This window comes from Daucus carota, chromosome 2 (assembly GCF_001625215.2).
Source record: "Daucus carota subsp. sativus chromosome 2, DH1 v3.0, whole genome shotgun sequence".
NCBI classification, from domain to species: domain Eukaryota; kingdom Viridiplantae; phylum Streptophyta; class Magnoliopsida; order Apiales; family Apiaceae; genus Daucus; species Daucus carota.
In genome coordinates this window covers 49,396,513-49,419,006 of record NC_030382.2, presented here as the reverse complement: position 1 = coordinate 49,419,006, position 22,494 = coordinate 49,396,513, and the positions used below count along the sequence as shown (strand labels likewise).

The window sequence follows — 22,494 nt, the reverse complement described above, 5'->3', positions numbered from 1 at the left end:
TATGCTGGGAGCTCCCTATTGCTTTTACCATAGAAAATCCATTGTTTTAGATCCTGAATAAAACTGATTGCTGATTAAACTAAGATGACTGAAGTATAAAGTAAGATTCACAGCAGCATTAAGCCACTGATATTTAATTATTTAATTAATCTTCTGGTATAATCTCCTAGTACCATATCTGCAAATTGTACAAGAAAGTGTTACTGTTCTCTAGTAGTGCACCCTTAAAAACAATAAACAAATAGTTTCTTGATTCAAGTGGTACTGTGGCTAGTGATTACCAAACCAAAAGAAGATTTTTTTGGTTCAAACACTGAAACTTTCTTAACAGTGCCACATTAGCCATTCTTTGAGTTAATCACAGTACTTTGTATGAGAGAATATTCAACCCCCACCCCACACAGAACCCACAAGCAAGCAAAGAATCAAATGAAGGCAACATGATAAAAAAAATTCAATTCTATTAGCTTTTTGTATGGTAACTAACAAAACTAACCATTTCACTTTTCAAAAGAGATGCAGATTGCAGCATATCTGCAACTTGCAATGCAAAAGCACCTCAAATTTCCCTGCTTTATTCTATTTCTCTTTTTGTTATTCCTATTTTTTTTATCTAACTAATCGCCACAAGTTAAAATCATCCACATAATGCCACAACTTTTACACTTTCGGTTATCTAATCTTTCTTCGAAGGATTCTTATTCTTCATCTAATCAGGTTTTGCTCTGATAAGTCAATCCATCGATTAAATGAATAAATATTAAACTGATAAATCCATTGTCTCTGCTAAATGATTTTTAATTTTACTAGTATCAGAAAACAAAGTAACAAAAGAAAAGGGTTTCTATTTCTCCCACTGTCCGACCAGGACTTTGCATAGATAAAAAAAATAAAATTTTGAATTCTTGCATTATTTTAGGACATCTATCAGAGTAATTTAAAGTTTTAAGGATCATTCCTCCAAAATTTAAAGACAAATAAATTTCAGAGATGAGGAAATGTAACTAGGAAGGTTTTATCTATGTAAATAATTGAAGTAACCCTTAAAGGCTTTAACAATATTCTTGTTACAAAAACTTAGGATGATCATTTTTCATAACATTATCAGAAACTACATCTACAGATTAGGCTAAATGGCTAATAATGAAATGATCACTCAGAATGAATCTAGCATTAAGTAAACAAAGAATTTAACTAAATAATCTCCTCCCCCAAATCCCAACAAAATGAAAAAAGAAATTAAAGATGAGCTGCAGCAATACATGCCATTGCCATTGAGCTGGATATTTATTAAGCTTTTGCATCAGCAGTCTGGTCATGATGAAAAAACCTCTTCCAAAACCAATGCCTCTTCCAAACGGTGTCCACCATTTGGTCAATAGGAACTCCCTTGGTTTCTGGCAACCAGAAAAGTGCGAAAAGTCCCATTATAACAATCCATGAAGAAAAGAAGAAAAAGATAGCAGCTTTCATGGCACACAGCATTGAGAGGAAAGCTTGAGCAATTATAAAGGTCCAAATCATATTCATGGCCACCGCGCAGAAAAATCCAGCACTTCGAGTTTCTAATGGAAATATTTCACTCGCTACCAACCAACCTAATGGCCCCCAAGACCACGCAAATCCAGCAACAAAAGTACAAATAAGGACAACCACAATGTAGGCTGGGATCTTTGGCATTGTATTTGTAGCATGCAAGTCCACTTGAAGAAATATTCCCACCACAACCTGACAATGTGAATTTATCAATATGATCGCGTTTTATTGATCCACTGTTGTACTTGGTAGTAGCATGAGAGTGTATACTCTTTTTACTACTTAAATACAGTAGTCATTCTGAACTTCTTAACCGATCCCTTATAATTAGTTCATCAAGGACATTCACGTATATTCGGGTTAATTAGTAATGTAAAAGGCATGATTCAGAAAAAATGATTGATTAGAAGTACAAGATAAGAAATGAAAACCTGACAGATGAGCATTTGAACAACGGCCTCGAGCAGTAATGCTCGTCTTCCCCATCTATCGACATAGAAAACAGCAACAAGGGTGCTGCCAACATTAATCAACCCCGTAATCACAGATGATAACAAAGAGGCATCATTTTCAAATCCCATCGTTTGGAACAATACAGGAGCATAAAACATGATGACATTAATTCCAGTGAGCTGCTGAAACATTTGAATTATGCTTCCACAAATAACTTGGGGCATACTGGTCTTCATCAGAATTTTAAAAGGATGCTTAACCTGTTGAGCCTTCTCTGTGGTGGCTACAATTTCTTGATACTCCTTGTCAACGTCGATGCCTTTTCCCCTGATTTTCTGCAGAGTTTTCAAACCTCGTTCTTTCTTGCCACGCTGAATGAGGCTCGTGGGTGTCTCCACAATCGCGAGTGAACCTACTAGAAGGAATAGAGCTGGAACTGCCGCTCCACCAAGTGAAATTCTCCAACCATTTGGGAGATGAGATGTGGCATAGTTGACTAAACCGGCTACAAAAATGCCTACTGTAATTAGCAACTGGAATATAATGTTAAGTCCTCCTCTATATTTTGCCGGAGCAATTTCTGATATAAATAACGGCACTGCCTGCATTTTACACCATTACATGCTGTCACTTAAATTTTAAACTTCAAAATGTAGTACATAAGTAAATAATGCTATTATGCTACATATCCCACAGATTGAGCATTCAAGTGGGAAAATTAAGTGATGAAATTAGTATGAACTAGTTAACCTGGTTTCCGAATCCAATTCCAGCACCGAGTAAAAGCCTTCCACAAATGAGCATTTCCAGGTTTCGCGCAAGACCATTGCAGACAGCACCGAGTAAGAAGAATGCAGAGGCCGCCTGCATGGTCCTTTTTCGCCCAAATTTGTTGCATGATTTTGACGCGACAAAGCAACAGATAGTAGCAGAAAGGTATAGTGAAGATGTAAAGAGTTGCAAATATTGATCGTTAAATTTGCAGTAATTGTCCTCTTTGGCCTGATGCTTCTTCCTGTATACCACCGGAAAGAACTTCTCCAAAAAACTATCCATTGATGTCACTCCTCCTACAATTTCGTAACATTAACTTTATTCATCATCAAATTACTTAAATTAATAAATGTGCATGTGTTCATGTGTAAAGATCCATAGCTAAGCTTATTAATGGACTAACTATTCCATCACCAGAGTTTCATGCAGGGGCGGAACCAGCAAGAGACTAAGCCCCGCAAAAAAGCGGGGCGGATATAATAAGAGTGGATAAAGAAAGGACCTGAAATGCCGATATCATAACCAAACATGAGACCACCAAAGGCAGCAATGACAGTACATAGCACAACATTCCAAGTGAGCTTCCCTGGAAACTCTGTTCCCCCATCCGGTAACATGACACCCCCAGCCATTTTTTTCGTATTTAATAATTAAAGATGATCTTATAACTAGACTATTATCAGTAAATCAAGATTTATCAAAACATAAACACTACTAAGCAAGTAGTGTGAGTGAGGCCAGACAAGCTAATTTATACTCATCTATCTATCCATACTGAGTAAGAGATCTAAGATCTAACCCTGAAATCTCTCTTGGTTCGTTATTTTGACCAGCTGCCTCCTTTTATGGGAGTAGACAACTTCTCAGTCCACAAATTCGGAGTTCCTGTATTGTGCACTCGATCAATAACACATAAACTCCGTACGTATATATTTTGTAATAACAGTTGATTAATTCAACCTACCTTTTATTATTTTGAGATTAACAAAAGTTGATACGTTGAATTAAAATATATAAGTTTTTCGATTTTCTGATTGATTCGCCAATTACACTCAGCTAGTCATTAGTTAATAAGTAGTTGAGTACCATGTGTGATGTGACTGGAGATGTGATTAAGCCTACAACTCGCCTAAGTATTTCAACTGAATCTGACTTGATCTCTTACAGTGAGTGTTAAAACTTAAAAGTTCATTACAGTATTTCCTACACTTTTTATCCCATTATTGTTACTTAAATTATTTTAACTCCTTTATTAGAAAAATTATTTTTATGTCTATCTTATTCTTATTAGGAGAGTATGGATAGAAATATTGTTATAAAATCGAAACTGAAATTGTTTTTCTTAGATTTTTAAAATTGTCATGCTGATCATAATTCCTTTTGATCATTTTCAAATTTCTCAGCTTGTTTATAATTAGATCAGGTTTGATCACAAATCACCTCAAATAAAAATAAAAATAAAAATGATGAATCAGATCTATACTATACTATAATAAGCCAACATGGGTATAATTTGTAGTCCAAGGTTTTAGTTATATTTTTTGGTTTGGTTGGTACTACACGTCTACAAATGTGGAGTCTATTATTTTTTGGTTTGATACTCTTTTGGTATTACAACTCTACAAATGTGGAATCTATTAGTATTATATTGTTAAACAATTTCAAATACTAAAAACACTCATAACAATTCATTATCATATAATATTTCATTAAAAAAATTATAATAATGTTATAAATAAAATTATATATATACAATTTTGAATATCTTTTTTTAACAAGAACCTTCATATAACTTTTTTTAACTTTAACGTGTTTTATTTCAATATAAACATGAACCATTATATAACTCTTTCTAACTATAGTCTTAAAAGTTATTGTTATAAAAAAACCAAGATTATAAGATTACGTTGGAATTCGATTGATTAGATGAATCTTTCAAAGGTATTACACGATCGGTTATGTTTGGAAAAGATTTGAATTTTCTGATTTTTTTTATTTTTAAATCTACGTGTATAAATTCGGGATTAAATGTACTAAAATCCTGACACACACACATATATTTATTAGGATTTGTCCATTTTTAAGTAATCGGGAGAAAATTCAATCCATTAATACTAAAATACTAATAAAATGAAGTTAAAATTTAAATTATAAATAATGAATTACGAATTATATACCCGCCCGTGCTTCGCACGGGTTAAAGGCTAGTATGATTAAAAAGTAAAAGTAAAAAAGAATTTAACTGATTAAAAGAATTTAACTGATTAAAAGAAATCGCATATGTACATCAATCAGAAAATTTAGACTCAGGCAAAATTATATTTGAAAAAAATGAGAAACAAACATCCCAAGAAATCTGCGGAATATGTAGCATTATTTACTTATGCCATGTCACTATATTATTTTTTTGTAAGAAAGACCACTTTCAAGTGCCCATATAGCTGTAAGAAAAAATCGACTAACCTGTAAATTTGCAGAATTTAACATCTGAGCTACAACCAGCAATAGCCTTTCTGTTACTGTAATCATCAAATTTTGAAGATTTTCATTTGATCAAGCGCTCTGTGGAGAACTAACTTCTGAAACCTCCACCTGCAAGTCTGAAGCTGAGGAGTTGCTAGGAACATGAGAATTGAGACATGTTCTTCTCCCCCAAAACAGAGTTATCCTTTGTCATTTTATACAAAATTCTGTCAGTATTACATGAGACATCATTTTCTTAATCATTGTCCTCTCTAGCCACATCTGTGTCCTTTTCAGCAAAACAGGAGAGGGATCTTAAGGTCCTGCATAGTATATCATCTTCCGATGAAGATATTAATCCATCATTAATATTTTCATGTATATTTTGTTCCATTTCCACTTCACTTTCGGTCTTGCAAAATGTCCTTTTTGAAAGCTTTTTAATAGCTTTCCGGTAAGGACTTTTACTCTTCCAGGTCATTAGGACCAAAAGGATTGTTAACATTATGATCCAGGGAGTAATTTCTGGCAAGGCTCATTAGTGCATTTCTGAACTTTGTATCTAATAATTTTCTGACTTTCCATCTTGCAATAATAATCTCCAACTTATTGTCCCTTTCTGTAATTCTATATCTCAGCTGAACTCCTGACACGCCAATGATTAATTTGATCATCAATACTCCGGTCTAAAGCGTTTCTGTATATTCACGTCCATCCTCTTCTTCTGAGTAATTAGAAATTTCTCCTTCTGTTTCGGCTACAACGTCAGAAAACTATGGTGAAACATTAAGCAAAGAAGATGCGGTATTCACCTTTACGTCTCATACTTCCTTCAAATTTTCTGTTCCCACGCTAGTTTTATCAACCAAATCGTCATCATATCCGACTGGACTTGTAAACCTTTGTCCTCAATGCTTCTACGTGTATAATCTTCTATTTCCTTTTGATTCGCATTTCTTCGCCTAGCAAACATTTTTACCCATGTCATCATCATCAACAATCAGAGTGTGCTTTTTTAATTTCCTTTGACATTTTCAAGTCCTTTATGATCGCCTGATCGGCATGAAAGATAACTGTATAAAACACAACTAAAGCAGAAACAAGCACCGAGCAAATTGAAAAGGCAAAGACCAATGGAAGAAACATAAACAGAAGAAAAAAAACAATATCGTTGCATGGGATTGGATACTTCATCACAAGATTATAGAAAGTATTTATCGAGAAGGCACAACTTTCATGGAAAGACTTGAATATGTTTTATGTCAATAGCCATATTTACATCTTTAAATGATTTTTACTTGTAAATAATAAAATATGGCATATTCTCCATTGCTGCTTACAAACATATATAAATAAGCATAAAGGTATCAAGTTATGGTAGCATTATAGCATGCGAGAAGAACAGGCTCCATTTCAGGATAAGACTAAGGAGGAGGAAAAGAGTGCAAGAAAGTAAGAAAATGCAAGACATTTTAGGACCTTTTTTTTTGAAAGTTTATTACAATGGTTCTGAGAATGTTTGATGGGGGAAATGAAGATTCAAGAGTCTGATCATGTCCAGGCTCTTGTGAGTTGCTAACTTTAGAATTCTATGTTTGGCTGATCATTTTACTTGATCCTCAAATTCAGGCAAGTTTCAGATTGATATTTCCAACAGGCCGGTGGTGTTTGGCATTTTACTTATTTGATTCTTTATTTTGATTTGAAATTTTAAAATAAATACTATTGTCTTAAGGTGATAGGCATTTTCTGTAAAAAAAAAAAAAAGTTGATATGCATTCAAGAGGCCCCCTAAAACTACTTAAAACCTATATTAATCATGTTAATATTATTATTTTAGAATTAATTTATTAAAGATAATTTAAATAAATATGTATAGATGGGTACGTGTGTGTGTCATACTCGTATAAAAATGTAATTCCGTAATATGAACTTCTTTTATTTAATGAAATTTATGATCCAACTCATATCTTAAAAACTTGGACAATAAAATTTTAATATCCGAATGAAATCATGAAATCATATAATTATAATTTCAATCATCTTTTCAATATACTTCAGATTACAACAAAATTTTTATCAAAACTTATAATTTTGATGAAATCATATAATATTAATTTATTTTAATAATTATTAATTATATAGATATGTGTTACATTAAATCATATCGAAAAAATAATATTAAGAAATGTACTAGTTTCACAAGAGTATTGCTGAGTACTCTAAATTCGATTTTTGATTTTTTTTTTCAAATAACGTGATAGACATGACTAATTTTAAACCACTGATTTATGTATATATTAGGCATTGTTGTCAATGTGACTAAATTTGAGAATTTTTTATTTTTTTCGTCAAAAAAAAAAATTGAGAAATTTTTTAGAGATAACTATTATTTTTTTTTTCAAAATCATAAACAATCAATTGAATTACCGATATAAATACAAGTACGTTTCAGCATACATTTGAGCCATGTGAAATAAAAGAGCTTCTAGTACCTGAACGTGAACTAGTGGCCAGTAATCATCGCCGTCGCGTCCAGTTTCGCGCGCAGCAACTGTATATATAATTTTATAGTATTATAATATGGATGTATCTATCTTCGTCTCCATACCTTGTTTTCCAGCATTAGGGTCCCACACACCGAACAAGATAATCCTAAATTCTTAATAGTCTAATACGTACACTTTACACTCATGTATACACACAGATAATCTGTATGTATATGCGCTTGCTTCTATATTTATCTTTATATTATTGAAATATGCTAGCGATCGATCCTCTACGACCGTTAATTAACATTCAATTTCACGTAAATTCGACCTCAAATCTCAGATATATTCACAATTACACCTTGATTCGACATCGAATCACTCAATTTAATGAGAAACCTATTAGTTTCTTGTCTTGTGCCAGAATTAATCCGTACGGACAATCTAGGGTTCCGAAAAATTCGCACAAATTGGATCTCCTGGCTTTGTTTTTGAAGAATCAGAGTACTAGAATTCGAGCCAAAAGTAAGAATTCACACGAGACTGACTCGTCTACGGAGCAGAAGGAGAAGAATAGCTCGGAAACGAAGAAGACTCCTAGTTCGGGTCATGGGTCGGGTTCGGGTTCTAAGAAGGGGGGATGGTGGGGGAAAAGTGGGAAGTGGCGGTGGCAACCGATAATTCAAGCTCAAGAGATAGGGATATTGTTGTTACAATTAGGGATTGTGATTTTTGTTATGCGGTTACTTAGGCCGGGGATTCCGTTACCTGGTTCAGACCCGAGGCCTTCAACGACGTTGATTAGTGTTCCGTATAGTGATTTTCTAAGTAAGGTGAATGGGAATTGTGTGAAGAAAGTTGAGGTTGATGGTGTGCATATTATGTTTAAGTTGAAGGATGTTGTTGAGAGTGGGAATGAGGAGGATGTGGTGGAGAGTGGGAGTAAGTTGGCGGAGTCGGAGTTGTTGTTGAGGAGTGTGACGCCTACGAAGAGAGTTGTGTATACGACGACTAGGCCGAATGATATTAAGACTCCGTATGAGAAGATGGTTGAGAATGAGGTTGAGTTTGGTTCGCCTGATAAGAGGTCGGGTGGGTTCTTGAATTCTGCTTTGGTGAGTTCTTTCTGTTGTTGTTTTGTCTTTGAGCAGTTGAATTGGTTATATACTTATATGAGGGAACTGAAATTGATCTAGAACGTTACATATATTTAAGTGCCTTAGAAGGAAAGCGGTTATATATCACTCCATGTTTGTATTAGTTATTTAGTTGTGAAGCTTTACTGATAGCTGTTTATAGACATTAAAAGTCTGATTATTAGTATCACTGTTTTTAGTATGCATCATTCTTTTCATGGTGTACATTAATTTGATGGGACTGTTTCCATCTTTCATCACCCCCAAAATCAACCTTTAATGGTTATTGAACCTAGCATTGCATCACAACTGAAAGTTAGTGGGTTTCCCTCTTTTGTTTCATAAGCATTACAAGCTTTAGTTACTATCTTATGATGGTCCTGTAATTGTATGTATAAGTTAATACTTACCTATTGATTTACTACTTGACTGTCTGCCTCACCTTTAACCTGAATTTCGTACGGCCAAATAATTTTTTAAGTTAACGATCTGGCTTCATGATAATGAATTTCATTCTTTCTAAAGTTATTCCGGTGCTTTATCATCTGCATTTTACAAATAAAAAATCCAAACTGATGGCAACTTTTAAAACAGTTTACATTTCTTATTGTTAAAAAAGTATAGAAGGAAAACTGTTACAAGCAGGACAAGAGAATTTTGGTTATATTATTTAATAATACTGGTTGGGTATCTTTATTTCGCAATTAGTTTGGATATAAGTTGATGTAGGAAAAGTAGTCATAATCCACCTAAAAGTTGTTATATTTTAAAAAAAAATATTCTTCCACTAAAGGTAGAATTACAATTCACTAAGGTTTTTAACAGAATTAGATTGCTCAAATATAATATTTTATATTTCATTTTATATGATCAGGCTTATAATTATAGAGGTAATCGTATATCCATAGAAACTTTCCTAATTTCTTATTACTTTATCATTAAATTTGACACAGTAAATTGAAGAATTTTAGTTGAACTAAACTGAATACTGCTATCAAATGTAATTACAGTCCAATAAAAAATTTCGAAGGGAAAGAACTATACTGTCATAATAAATGAGATAACCATTTATATAATATTAAAAATATTGGTTGTAATGGGGAGATGATCTAGAACAGCTGAAGATGGATAAAACAATGCACTTCCTGTGTTCTGACGCTTACATCCTTAAGTCAAATTGCTTATATTTCTTGGGGTACCAGCATAGATACTGGACTATTTTGTGCTACTTACCTACCATATTGACTAACATATATCCTAATCCATGGTAACAGATACTGGTTGTCTGGTGCAGTGAAGGTACAAGTCATAGTGAGCTTCAGGAATAATTCAAGGTCACAGGTTCTTATGAAAGTTAGAATGCTAAAAGATATTAGGTGAACCTAAAAATGAGAAAGCAGAGTTATGTATGGTATAGTTTCTTTAATACCGTTTCATCTTTTTTACGGTGTCGTAGCTTTTTTCCTGGTTTGCATAAGATCATGTTGTATAAGTTTTTCCTTTATTCCATAGGAAATTGTGAGCATACATATATTCAGATATTCGTTTTGTACTTTTATTTGAAAAGTTGTTGCATATATATGTAATCATATATATTGCTTCATACTTTATATTATATAGGTGTATAAATTACCATTTTTCCATCCAGTATATGTGCTTTGTTTATAAGATTCAATGTACTTGCGTTGACTTTGTTTTATTGCATGCAGATTTCTTTATTCTATGTTGCTGTGCTGGCTGGCCTTCTACAACGGTTCCCTTTTAGTTGGTCTCAGGTTTGGGCTGACATACATCAGTGAGTTCATTATTCACTTGTTTTCCTGGTAACATTTTTTGATTTTTTCTGCATTTGTACATTTGTACAGCATACAACTGGTCAGCTAAGAAATCGGAAGTCTGGGAGCTCTAACATAGCTAAAGAAACTGAACATGGGGAAAGTGTTACGTTTGCTGATGTTGCTGGTGTTGATGAAGCCAAGGAAGAGCTTGAAGAGATCGTGGTATCTAAATATCCCAACATTCTTAGTATAGTTTGTTCTTAACTGTTCTTATTTTTTATGTCTGTTATTAGGTAAAGAGTCACTTCTTTCTAGAGATCTTACTATTACAACGTTTACCTACTTCAGGAATTTTTAAAGAATCCGGAGAGATATATTCGAGTTGGTGCTCGTCCTCCACGCGGTGTTCTCCTGGTGAGTTCTGACTGCTAGCTGATCGGAGTGAAATATGGTGTCTTGTAGTGTAATTTAAACATCTATTCTGTGCGAATCCTGAAACAATAATTGGGGTACACTTTTTTCTAAAAAGGGCTTGGCTGTGAGATCAGGATACAGGACTCCTGGGTTTTTCATCTTTGTGATGGTTGTTATATGTATTGAAAATTAAAGTTCAGTCATTTTAGCTTAGGAGTAAATTAAAAAAACAGCAAAACAATGTACTGATCATTAGTCACAGGTGTCATATGCATAAATTTAAGTTAAGAGAGCTACCGTGCAATACAAATAAAGAAACCCCTTTTTTTGTGGGGCTAAACAATAATGAAACCTTTACGTGTGTGTGCCTACATTATTGATTTCATGAAGCTTTGTATCTGTAAATTTTATCCTATAAAACTAATGCATATTAGTTTATAACTCTGTGATATGTAGTTGTAAGTAATACCAGTGGTTATCTTACAGGTGGGACTTCCTGGGACAGGTAAGACTCTTTTAGCGAAGGCTGTAGCGGGCGAAGCTGATGTTCCATTTATAAGTTGTTCTGCAAGTGAATTCGTCGAATTGTATGTTGGCATGGGAGCATCCCGTGTGCGAGACCTTTTCGCCCGGGCAAAGAAGGAGGCTCCATCTATTATTTTTATAGATGAGGTTATAATTCACTAAACTATTCAAATATTTTACTTTGGCATTGCAGTCCCTTAACTCAAATGTCTCATGTGAGTCTTCGCCTTCTATTGCTATTCTTTGCAGATAGATGCTGTGGCTAAGAGTCGTGATGGCAAGTTTCGGATTGTCAGCAATGACGAGAGAGAGCAAACTCTGAACCAGTTACTTACTGTAAGATATTTATTAGTTTTTTTTTCAAAGCATTATGGAACATGAGTATATATTTTATGTGTACTATTATTACACTGCAGGAGATGGATGGTTTTGACAGCAACTCAGCTGTTATTGTTCTCGGAGCAACTAACCGCTCAGATGTTTTGGACCCCGCACTTCGCCGTCCAGGAAGATTTGATCGTGTTGTTATGGTTTGATTTATGTCCTTTAGTAATCAAGTCATGGTGAATGTGTGTGAGCAAACAAATGAACAATTTAATGTGGTTTCTAGGTTGAGACGCCTGATAAAATTGGAAGAGAAGCCATTTTAAATGTACATGTTTCCAAGAAGGAGCTTCCACTTGGAGAGGATGTTGATCTAGTTAATATAGCTTCTATGACCACTGGCTTTACTGGGTATATATACCTTCTTTTCTTATGAGATGCCTTTAAAATCCTTTAGTTGAAGCCTTGGAAGTAATTTGTGGACTTTGGATGCTCTGCAGGGCAGACCTTGCAAATCTAGTGAATGAAGCTGCTTTGTTAGCAGGAAGACAGAATAAAACTGTTGTGGAGAAAATTGATTTCATTCATGCCGTGGAGCGAGCAATAGCTGTAACTTTTCTCTCTTTTGTGTGTGCGCATCTCTTTAATTTGGATAAATGCACTTGGAAGCATGCGTATGAGTGCTCTTGTGGTTTCTGAAATTGATTTTGTGGTAGTCAAATGTTGTTCATATGTTTTTCGTTATGTGAATATTGTTCAGGGCATGATTTAGATTTTTATAGCCAAACTTTGCCGCATCAATTAAACAAGGTCATACTACGTGGAATCTCATTAATTGATTGGCTAGTAAACGTATATTATTCTTCCCGAGTGTTTTTTTGTTGCATTCAAAGTTTAAGCTGTATGTAAATATGTGTTTACAGACAGGTATATAGAAGGTTAAATTGTATGTGAGAACTGAAAGAAATGTTTTTGGTCTATGCGAAAATCAACCAAAATGCATTTCTTCGGGTAATAAATTGATGTATCAGGCACATGAAATCGCAGTTGCAGCGTAATCTACTGTATTCGTGGAGAATCTGCTCTTGAAATTAAAGCCATCTGTTTATCTTTTTAGTCAGGATTGATATGCTTCTCCAGTTCATATGGAATATATTGCCATTGTGTTTTGGATCTTTAAATTTTTAGATACTACATGTTAGACTGTCGACTCAATATGACACTTATCAGGGTATCGAGAAGAAGACTGCTAAGCTACAGGGTTGTGAAAAAGGTGTGGTTGCAAGGCATGAAGCTGGTCACGCTGTTGTGGGCACTGCCATTGCAAATCTTATTCCTGGACAGCCAAGGGTTTCGGTAAGTGGAGTTGCCCCCCTCCACTTTCATATAATTTCCTTTTTGGGTGAGACATGCTGGACTTAGGAGCTTATTAGTTACAATTCTAAGGAAAGAAACGTTGTGCCTGATTTAGTCATTTAGATAAGGGTGCAAATAAAGAAATTTGGATAAAATTCCAAGGTTGCGCCTCTCCTGGACAGCAGGTGGTACTCTTCTATGTTGAGTTACCCCCCCCGAGTTACCCCCCCCCCCCCCCCCCCCCCCCCCCCCAAATACAAAATTAGTCATTTGTGTCATTGATTTAGCAAAAATTTTGAAGCTCAAGTTTTTCGATCACCTATTATACCTCATCCCTCCTGAAATGCTTAAATTAAAGCTGTGCCTTGTGTAGTTATATTGACATTCATAAAGAAAGCAGTTTAGACTTAGATGTGAGATAGGTAATCAAAGATATGATGTTGAAATTCTAGGTAAATGCCTTGGCTTGATGTTTGTTGCTCTAGTATTGTTGGACACTGGTAATTATGAATATTATGTTGAGTTCTTAGAATTATGGATTTCTGTCTAAAAAAGTTGTATCTTAATAACATCTAACTTCTAAACTATTCCACTGTTTTTGGTAAAATTTGAATTGTGGACCACTGTTTAGCTGATATCATTTCTTTTGCGAAGTTAATTAAATAAAATTTATATGCTAGTGGATATGGTCAGATGATAAAACATGAATTATAATGCGGTCATGGTAATTTTGTTTTTATAGAAGCTGAGTATATTACCGCGGTCTGGAGGGGCATTGGGTTTTACTTACACTCCTCCCACCACCGAGGATAGATATCTGCTTTTTGTTGACGAATTGCGTGGACGCTTGGTTACCCTTCTCGGAGGACGTGCAGCTGAAGAAGTTGTTTACTCAGGTCGTGTTTCAACAGGTGCAGTTGATGATATACGTCGAGCTACAGATATGGCGTACAAGGCTGTTACTGAGTATGGTCTCAATCAGACTATAGGCCCTGTTTCATTGTCAACACTTTCTAGTGGTGGGGCCGATGACGCGTCAGGAGCCTCCCCGTGGGGAAGGGGTCAGGTTGGTCTATCCACTGTTCTTAAGTTTTGGAAGATTATTTAATATATTCCTTTAACTGTTTTTTGACATGCCAGTAATATGTCCTTTTGTGCGCCCAGGGACATCTTGATGATCTTGCTCAAATAGAGGTCAAAGAATTGCTACAATCAGCTCTTGAAATAGCACTGTGTGTTGTTCGTGCTAATCCTACTGTCTTAGAGGGGCTTGGTGCGGATCTAGAAGGTAATGTGAACTGTTGCTAGACTTTATATGAAAGTTTTGCTGATGTCAATCTTGTAACATTACTATGTAATAAGCTGATTTGGGATCAACTTGTTGGACTTTATTCAATCCAGAAAAAGAGAAAGTAGAAGGCGAAGAACTTCACAAATGGTTAAAAATGGTAGTTGCACCAGCAGAACTTGCTTTTTTCATTACAGGCAAGCAAGAGTCTATTCTTCCATTGCAAACAAGTCCAGGACAACGTCTCTTTGATGTTCAATGAGAAGATTTGTGTTTTGTTGGTAATATATAAATTTAGCTTCGCCATCAATTTCAAACAGACCCCCCCCTCAAGGCTGTTCTCGACATCATAAAGTCATGGAAGACACCCCTAGGGAGGCAGCAACTCAGCAGTCAGCCCTGCAACTTTGTATTGCTCCATATGCTATTCTTAGGTTCACTTGGGACCTACCATGGACTGCTGGTGGCTGCTAGAAACTATGGACATATTCATGATCCAAAACCGTTGAAAGGTTAGGAATATCTGACATGATGATTTTTTTACTAGGTCCTAATATGCAAATGTAATAGGATACCTCATACATTACAATATGTATGGAGTCTGCATATCGGATCATGTATATTTGTTGTCGACCTGAATATGTGGTTACATACTTACTGGTATATAAACTAATACTGTATATACATCTTCATTTATCTCTAGCTACCTACTCTCGTGATTCCACATATTCCATAATCTTCATAATCTTCAGAAAGGAACCTGTTCTATTTTTACCAGTTCAGGAGTTTCAGTAAATAGTAATTCTGTATTAAACCTACCATATATATGACAACAGTAACTGCACATACATTGAGGTAAAATTTCTTTGTGATGGAAAGTAACAGCAACTCATAGATTTACTAATGTGAAGTAGAATTATAAAAATAATTGAGTTGAGAGTTTTAGGTTTGAGAGTGTGGAATGCACGGAGTATTCAAATTTTGGCCATTTCTAAAAGAAAGAAAGGAGGAAGATGTTACCAGCTAGGGATGCATAAAAGAAACCGACACTAATAAAAAAGGATACGAAAGTATAATCATTTGCGATTATATTCCAAGGGATATGAAATATTCATATTTGTAAGCTATTTCAAATTTAAATGTATTCCCGTCATCCCGTGCAAATTTAAAATTTTTGGATACTCACAGAATTTGTGGCATAAATTGAATTAAGTTGATAAGAAGTCTGTCAAACTAGTTTTAATACTACTATACAATATTAAAAAAAATATTATATTCTGAAAATTATTACTCCCCGCGTCTCAGCAAGTTCTATACGTTTACTATTCGCATGTATTTCGAGTCTCCTATAAAATATAATTTCATAATACCTTTTTTATTTTATTTGAATAAAAATTTAAACATCAAATTTTGGTTCAGGCATTTTCATAAAATATTATAAATTATATTTTTAAAATTCTTAAAAAGCGTGTTGGGAACAGTATCGTAAAAAAGCGGGAATCAGACTTATGAAATCACGAAATAAGGATTAATCGGAGATTAACGAAATTGATCAGATTTTAATTGGATTGATCGGTGATTAATCAGTTCTGCGAGAATCAGACTTAATTGGTGAAGTCACGAAATAAGGATTAATCGGAGATTAACGGAATTTATCCAGATTTAATCGAATTGATCAGTAATTAATCAAAAATTTAATCAGTTTGGCGAGTTACGGAACATTGACTTAAAATCAATAATGAAAATCACACCTTCCGTGACAAACGACAAAAATCCTTTTTAAAAAGAAAAGAGGAAAGAAGACGTGGGACCCCGAACAATCCAGAACAGAAGATACACGAGAATATAGTAGATACTATTTTATTTTATTACAAATGGTATAGTTTTAAATAAAAAGATTTCAAGTGGGAAGAGGCACTAGAAAAAGGGAACGCACGCTCACTCAATTCGCATTTCATTTGCAACAAGATATTTCACAGAGAGATAAGAAGAACGAAGAGTGAGGTCCATTACTCTCCTCTTACTCATTTCTCCATTCTGCTTTCATCAATTCATATCTATCTTGTTTTTCCCTAAATTATATCTTTATGTATCCGTGTATGCCTGTTTCTTAATGTTTTCGTGATCGTTCGAAAGCTCAGATCGAATTTAATCTCTCAATTCCAGTTGTTCTATCAATCTACCAGACCTAAGTCTCATTCATTTGTTTCTGTATGCATGGTTATGTTATGTTTATATTTAATCCTATATGTTTTTCGAGGTTTTTGTGCCGGAAGCTTGAATCAAATGTGTGTTTGTGTATATCTATGAATCTGTGATAGTTTATAATTTTAGGTGGATCTTACTGTCATTTTCTTTCACAATTCATCGCATTTGAAGTCGAAGTACCGAGTCACTCGTGGTGTGTGTGTGTGTGTGTGTGTGTGTGTGTGTGTGTTTGTGTGTGTGAATTTATCAAGTTTTCGTGATCGGTGAAAGGTGGCATTGAATGTATACGCGAGTAATTTAGTAAATCACATGTTTCTCACTGTCATTTTGTTTATCAATTGATCGTGTTGTGAATCAATTTACCGAGTTCATTGTGTATGTGAATTGTTTAAAGGTTTTTGCAACAATTTATACCATGAACTAAATTTATGTATTTGAATTTGAGTTGCTATCGTTATACTTGTATCTCATTGTCATTCTGTTGAATAATTGATTGTGCCTGTGTTTATATAGGGTATAGACAGTTAGACACACATTTTTCTTAAGGTTTTTGTGGTTGTTTGAAGCTTGAATTATATTTATATGTTGAGAATCTGCATGCTCAATGGTGTTAAAGGAGATATGTTGTAAATTAAGTTTATTTATATCACACGCCTTTATAATTAATTGATTAAATATATCTTGTTGGGTGTTCTGAAACTATATTTGTTTGGTTCAAACTCTTGATACTTTGATAATACAAAAGAAACATGACATCGTCTACGACTGTATGTTACAGCTTTGTTTTATCAGTCCCTGCTATGGCTTCGGTGAATACTGCTTTGACATCTTTTGTTTGTAAGAGTGGAGTCCATTCCGCTTCCTCAAAGTTGCCAAATACTGCTTTTTTGCCTGGATTTGATGTAAGTGGAAATGCTGCTAGCACTTGGAAGAAGGAAAACTACATCCCTTCCTTCTCAGGACCTAGAGCTACATTGACCTTCGATCCTTCTTCAACCAATAAGGAAAAGACAACTAAGCACAGGAAGCACACTGTTGATCCTGCAGCCCCTGATTTCCTTCCTCTTCCAGCATTTGACCAGTGTTTTCCAAGGAGCACTAAAGAATATACGTCAGTTTTTCGCTTCTTTTTATTTAGTATATTGGTGTACTTATCTATATAGAATGTGCAGATTTTAAAATGCATGCTTTTTCGACCCTTGTTTTTTCTATGATACACAAGCATTCATGTCGCCAAGATATGTGCACATGCTCTTGATACAATTTTAGTGAATAATGGTTTGTTCGTAATTACAGGGAAGTTACTCATGAAGAAACTGGTCATGTGCTTAAAGTTCCATTCAGACGTATACATTTGGCAGGAGATGAACCTCATTTTGATACCTATGATACAAGTGGTCCCCAAGACATAAGCCCCAGGATTGGTATGAGACTGAGAGCTATATTCTAGTGAATTATGCTTTGCTTTGCATCCATTTATCTCTATAATTGAAAAATTTATGAGCTTTTCCATTTTTATGTACTTGATCTATCTGTATATTATATTTTGTATCGTAGAACAAGTTTTTTCTTTTGCAATTTCTGTCATCGATTCTTTAAAAGATATTGTGCCTATTTTTATCTATTAGCAATATATTCTCTTGTTAAGCCCTTTATTTGATTTTAATATATATATATAACTATTAGTGAGTTCAGATGTTTTGTAGTCCCAAGCCAGATATGATCAAAACAAATATGAAGATCCTTGTCCAGAAAGCACATTGAATAAATGATTGAAGGAGGAGTGCACGCACGAATATAATGACCCATTATTGGTATTAGATACATACACATAACGTTTAGGTCAAACAGAGAGTGTAACTTACATTCAAAAGAGATGGGTGAGGAGAACGTGTGGATTAAACAGACATGTTTTTGGATGGGATGAACATATGGAGGTTTTTGTAGAGGTAGTGTTCTTAAATCCAGGGAGGATTTAGTAGATATAGTGTTCTCGATTCCACTTTATAGGAGAGAGGACAGGAAATCAGAGTGTAGAGGAGATGGCTGAGATTTTTTCAGTACAGACTGCTGAGTCAATGGACAACTATACTGGTTTAAATATAATACTTAATAGGATTATTTCTCCAACCTGAATTGTTGTAGCATCTATATTATGCTTTCAACTTGTTGACTCATATTGTTCTTGCATTTAGTTTTAAAATTTTAATATCTGCGTAATGTTATTATACCTTTTCTGACATTAAGACTTGGAATTTGCTTATACATAATTAATTCTCAACGCTTTTTTTCAAAGGTCTTCCCAAGTTGCGGAAGGAATGGATTGACAGGCGGGAGAAGTTAGGTTTACCAAGATTTACACAAATGTTCTATGCTAAGAAAGGGATTATAACAGAGGAAATGGTGTACTGTGCTGCACGTGAGAAGCTTGATCCAGAGTTTGTAAGGGCAGAGGTTGCCCGTGGCCGTGCTATCATTCCTTCCAACAAGAAGCATCTAGAATTGGAGCCGATGATAGTCGGAAGGAACTTCTTGGTTAAGGTGAATGCGAATATTGGAAATTCGGCTGTTGTGAGTTCCATTGAGGAAGAAGTCCAGAAGCTTCAGTGGGCCACAATGTGGGGTGCTGACACTATTATGGATCTCTCTACAGGACGTCACATCCATGAAACTCGTGAGTGGATTTTACGTAATTCAGCTGTTCCAGTAGGCACCGTTCCCATCTATCAAGCACTTGAAAAGGTAGATGGAATTGCAGAAAATCTGAACTGGGAAGTTTTCAGAGAGACTTTGATTGAGCAGGCTGAACAAGGTGTAGATTATTTTACCATCCATGCAGGAGTCTTGCTTCGCTACATCCCACTAACTGCGAAACGAATGACTGGAATTGTTTCTCGAGGGGGATCTATCCATGCAAAGTGGTGTTTAACTTATCACAAGGAAAATTTTGCCTATGAGCACTGGGATGACATACTGGATATCTGCAATCAGTATGATATAGCATTGTCCATAGGTGATGGCCTGCGACCAGGGTCGATATACGATGCCAATGACACTGCTCAGTTCGCAGAGCTCTTAACTCAAGGAGAATTGACACGTAGAGCTTGGGAAAAAGATGTTCAGGTGATGATCTTATTTAGTATGCTCAAGTATATCAACTATATCTACTTTGTTATATCTTTAGCCATGGTTTTCTCTGTAAAACCGGCTTCGTTTAAAGTTTAATATTTAGCAGAGTTACAGCTGCAGTTTAATATATGACTTACAGGCGTCAGGTGTTACCACTCAACTTTTTGTCTGATATTAATGAAAGACTTAATGATGATGCCTATTGTTTCTACACATTGTAGTTTTGGTTAATCTATACCGAAAAGGATAGAGTAGCATGTTTTGCTCAATTATCTTTAATGTCTTGTATTTTCTTCGTGGTAGTTGACCAACATATGAGTTGATAAGTGCTACATATGGTCTTATGTCTCGGAATGAATTAATAATCATTGCAGAATGTGGTCTATATAATATAGATTATATAGACCTCAAACCTTGTAAAACTACCATTTTGCTGTTACATAGATCACCATTAGTTATTTTCCAACAAGAAATATGGGTTAAAGCTTTATACACTAAAATTTACCATGTTACCTATGTAAGTGACAACATTATTATACTATTTCCAGGTGATGAATGAAGGGCCTGGACATATTCCAATGCACAAGATTCCAGAGAACATGCAAAAACAGCTGGAATGGTGTAATGAAGCGCCCTTCTACACCCTTGGACCTTTGACCACTGATATTGCTCCTGGTTATGATCACATCACATCAGCCATAGGTGCTGCCAACATAGGCGCCCTTGGTACAGCGCTTCTCTGTTATGTCACTCCAAAAGAGCACCTTGGTTTGCCTAATAGGGATGATGTCAAAACTGGGGTCATATCATATAAGATTGCTGCTCATGCTGCTGATTTAGCAAAAGGTCATCCACATGCTCAAGCCTGGGATGATGCACTTAGCAAGGCCAGATTTGAGTTCCGTTGGCTGGATCAGTTTGCATTGTCATTGGACCCAATGACTGCCACATCCTTCCATGATGAAACCTTGCCATCAGATGGTGCAAAAGTGGCACATTTCTGCTCTATGTGTGGGCCAAAGTTCTGCTCCATGAAGATCACAGAAGATGTTCGCAAGTATGCGGAGGAGCATGGTTATGGAAGTGCGGAAGAAGCCGTTCAACAGGGGATGGATGCTATGAGTGCTGAATTTCTGGCAGCAAAAAAAACTGTGAGTGGTGAACAGCATGGCGAATCTGGTGGAGAAATCTACCTGCCGGCAGACTACATCAATTCGGCAAAGAAGTGAAGGTCAGTATTATTTAATTGTTCACACTAGTAATTTCAGGTTATGGACAGTATTAACCATATAAATTAATTTTCTGCATGCAGAGATAGCACTATACGCACTAAGCACACTGTACAATATCTACTATATAATTTTACAATAAGTAAAGTCTAATGCATTATGCATTTCTTTACCCTTATATCGTCAATTGGTATTTCGCGTGCACGTGTATTGCACATGCAGTGCACAGATTGTAAACTTGTATACTGATTATCAAAGCCCGCCTAAATTAGTTAGTTGTCGAGGTCAGTCAAGTCTGGACCTGATTTGGGTCTAGTAAAAAATCCAAGTTCAGATCTCGTCAGCTCTGAACAGTACGATCCATTGGGATCCCTATAAGCAGCAAGTAGTTCAGGAATAATTATCACTAAATAATTGTTACAATTGTACTACAGAACACATGCATACATCCAGAATGTGAAAAATGATTCATTTTTCCTGCATTGGAGTTGCCATATTTTCTAATTGATCATCACACTTTAGTTCATCTTGTATAAGAGCTACCATATTACTGCTATTAATACAAATTTTGTTGCAGGACTACCTTGTGACGAATAAAACTGGTCTGGAACTTTATGAAGCGTAAATTTGTGGGCTACACAGCTGTTGGTTCAGATCATTGTTTTCATGCTTTGGGTTAGTTCATAGTAGTTATCTGGTGAATATTGAGACAAAAACAAATGTTCCTTGATCTAGAATTTGGCAATAATACAGCAAAAACTTCTTGCAGCTTGTTTAATTTGTTTTTTTTTCTATTCCTATATATCCTCCATTGACATAAGAAACGCACCGGGGGTGTCTGCATCTGCTTCAGCACTGGCTTATTGGGCCAGGGCAAGAGCAGGTCAGGCTGAGAAAGTCCCTTCGCACCTGAACAGGATAATGCCTGCGTAGGGAGTGTGCATTTTCTTGTTTCTTGTTTTCATGCATCCGCAGGAAGGGAGATTCCATCCATGCCCTGGGCTAGCTGCATATGTTTTGCTGGTTCTATAGAATACTCATCTCCCTGGTGTCCATGAAGTACTGAAAATTTAGTTCATGTTTCCTCGTCTCTTATAGCTCAAGTGGAGCTTCCTAGGACAGGTCAGGGCTACTTATAAGCTCAACTTGGCTAGTAGCTCCTCTGGAGGTGACACAGTCGCATTAGATGTTAATCTTTTCGGTTTATGATGAAAGGGTGATCTTTTTGGCTGAAGTGCCCAAAGTTTACCAGGGTTTGATGGCCAGAAAACCTTCCATTGTTGTCTTAGATCCTAAATTAAGATGCTTCCATCAGTTAGGAGTAGGAGTAGATCTCCGTCTTCCCATTTATCCATTTAGCTTTTCTGGCGTTCGATAGCCAGCCTTTGAATC

General features: G+C 35.4%; 2 protein-coding genes across 6 annotated transcripts; one reads left to right on the top strand and one right to left on the bottom strand.

Annotated features, from left to right (window-relative positions):
• Nucleotides 1-1,034: 1,034 nt before the first annotated feature.
• Nucleotides 1,035-3,395, bottom strand: LOC108208463 (sugar transport protein 8). The gene is made up of 4 exons (XM_017378992.2): nt 3,266-3,395; nt 2,740-3,059; nt 1,968-2,591; nt 1,035-1,728 (listed from the first exon to the last, which is right to left on the bottom strand). The coding sequence occupies exons 1-4, from the start codon at nt 3,393-3,395 to the stop codon at nt 1,291-1,293; spliced, it is 1,512 nt and encodes a 503-aa protein (XP_017234481.1). The 3' UTR covers nt 1,035-1,290.
• Nucleotides 3,396-7,817: 4,422 nt separating this feature from the next.
• Nucleotides 7,818-22,096, top strand: LOC108208806 (phosphomethylpyrimidine synthase, chloroplastic). Of its 5 annotated transcripts, XM_017379355.2 has the most exons (14): nt 7,849-8,830; nt 10,561-10,626; nt 10,717-10,851; nt 10,978-11,043; nt 11,530-11,715; nt 11,818-11,904; nt 11,985-12,098; nt 12,179-12,303; nt 12,393-12,523; nt 17,537-17,855; nt 18,041-18,168; nt 19,041-19,867; nt 20,422-21,104; nt 21,680-21,870. In XM_017379355.2, exons 1-13 carry the CDS (start codon nt 7,988-7,990, stop codon nt 21,100-21,102), a joined length of 3,708 nt encoding a protein of 1,235 aa, XP_017234844.1. In that variant the 5' UTR covers nt 7,849-7,987; the 3' UTR covers nt 21,103-21,104; nt 21,680-21,870. The 5 variants fall into 5 exon arrangements, 4 of the variants coding, with proteins under 4 accessions (XP_017234840.1, XP_017234844.1, XP_017234841.1 ...); XM_017379351.2 differs by lacking the exons at nt 17,537-17,855; nt 18,041-18,168; nt 19,041-19,867; nt 20,422-21,104; nt 21,680-21,870 and adding exons at nt 13,123-13,248; nt 13,991-14,314; nt 14,413-14,536; nt 14,650-15,238 and having other exon boundaries at nt 7,818-8,830; nt 12,393-12,501; XR_001804415.2 differs by lacking the exons at nt 7,849-8,830; nt 10,561-10,626; nt 10,717-10,851; ... (4 more) ...; nt 12,179-12,303; nt 12,393-12,523 and adding exons at nt 16,413-16,540; nt 21,956-22,096 and having other exon boundaries at nt 17,523-17,855; nt 21,680-21,777.
• Nucleotides 22,097-22,494: the final 398 nt, after the last annotated feature.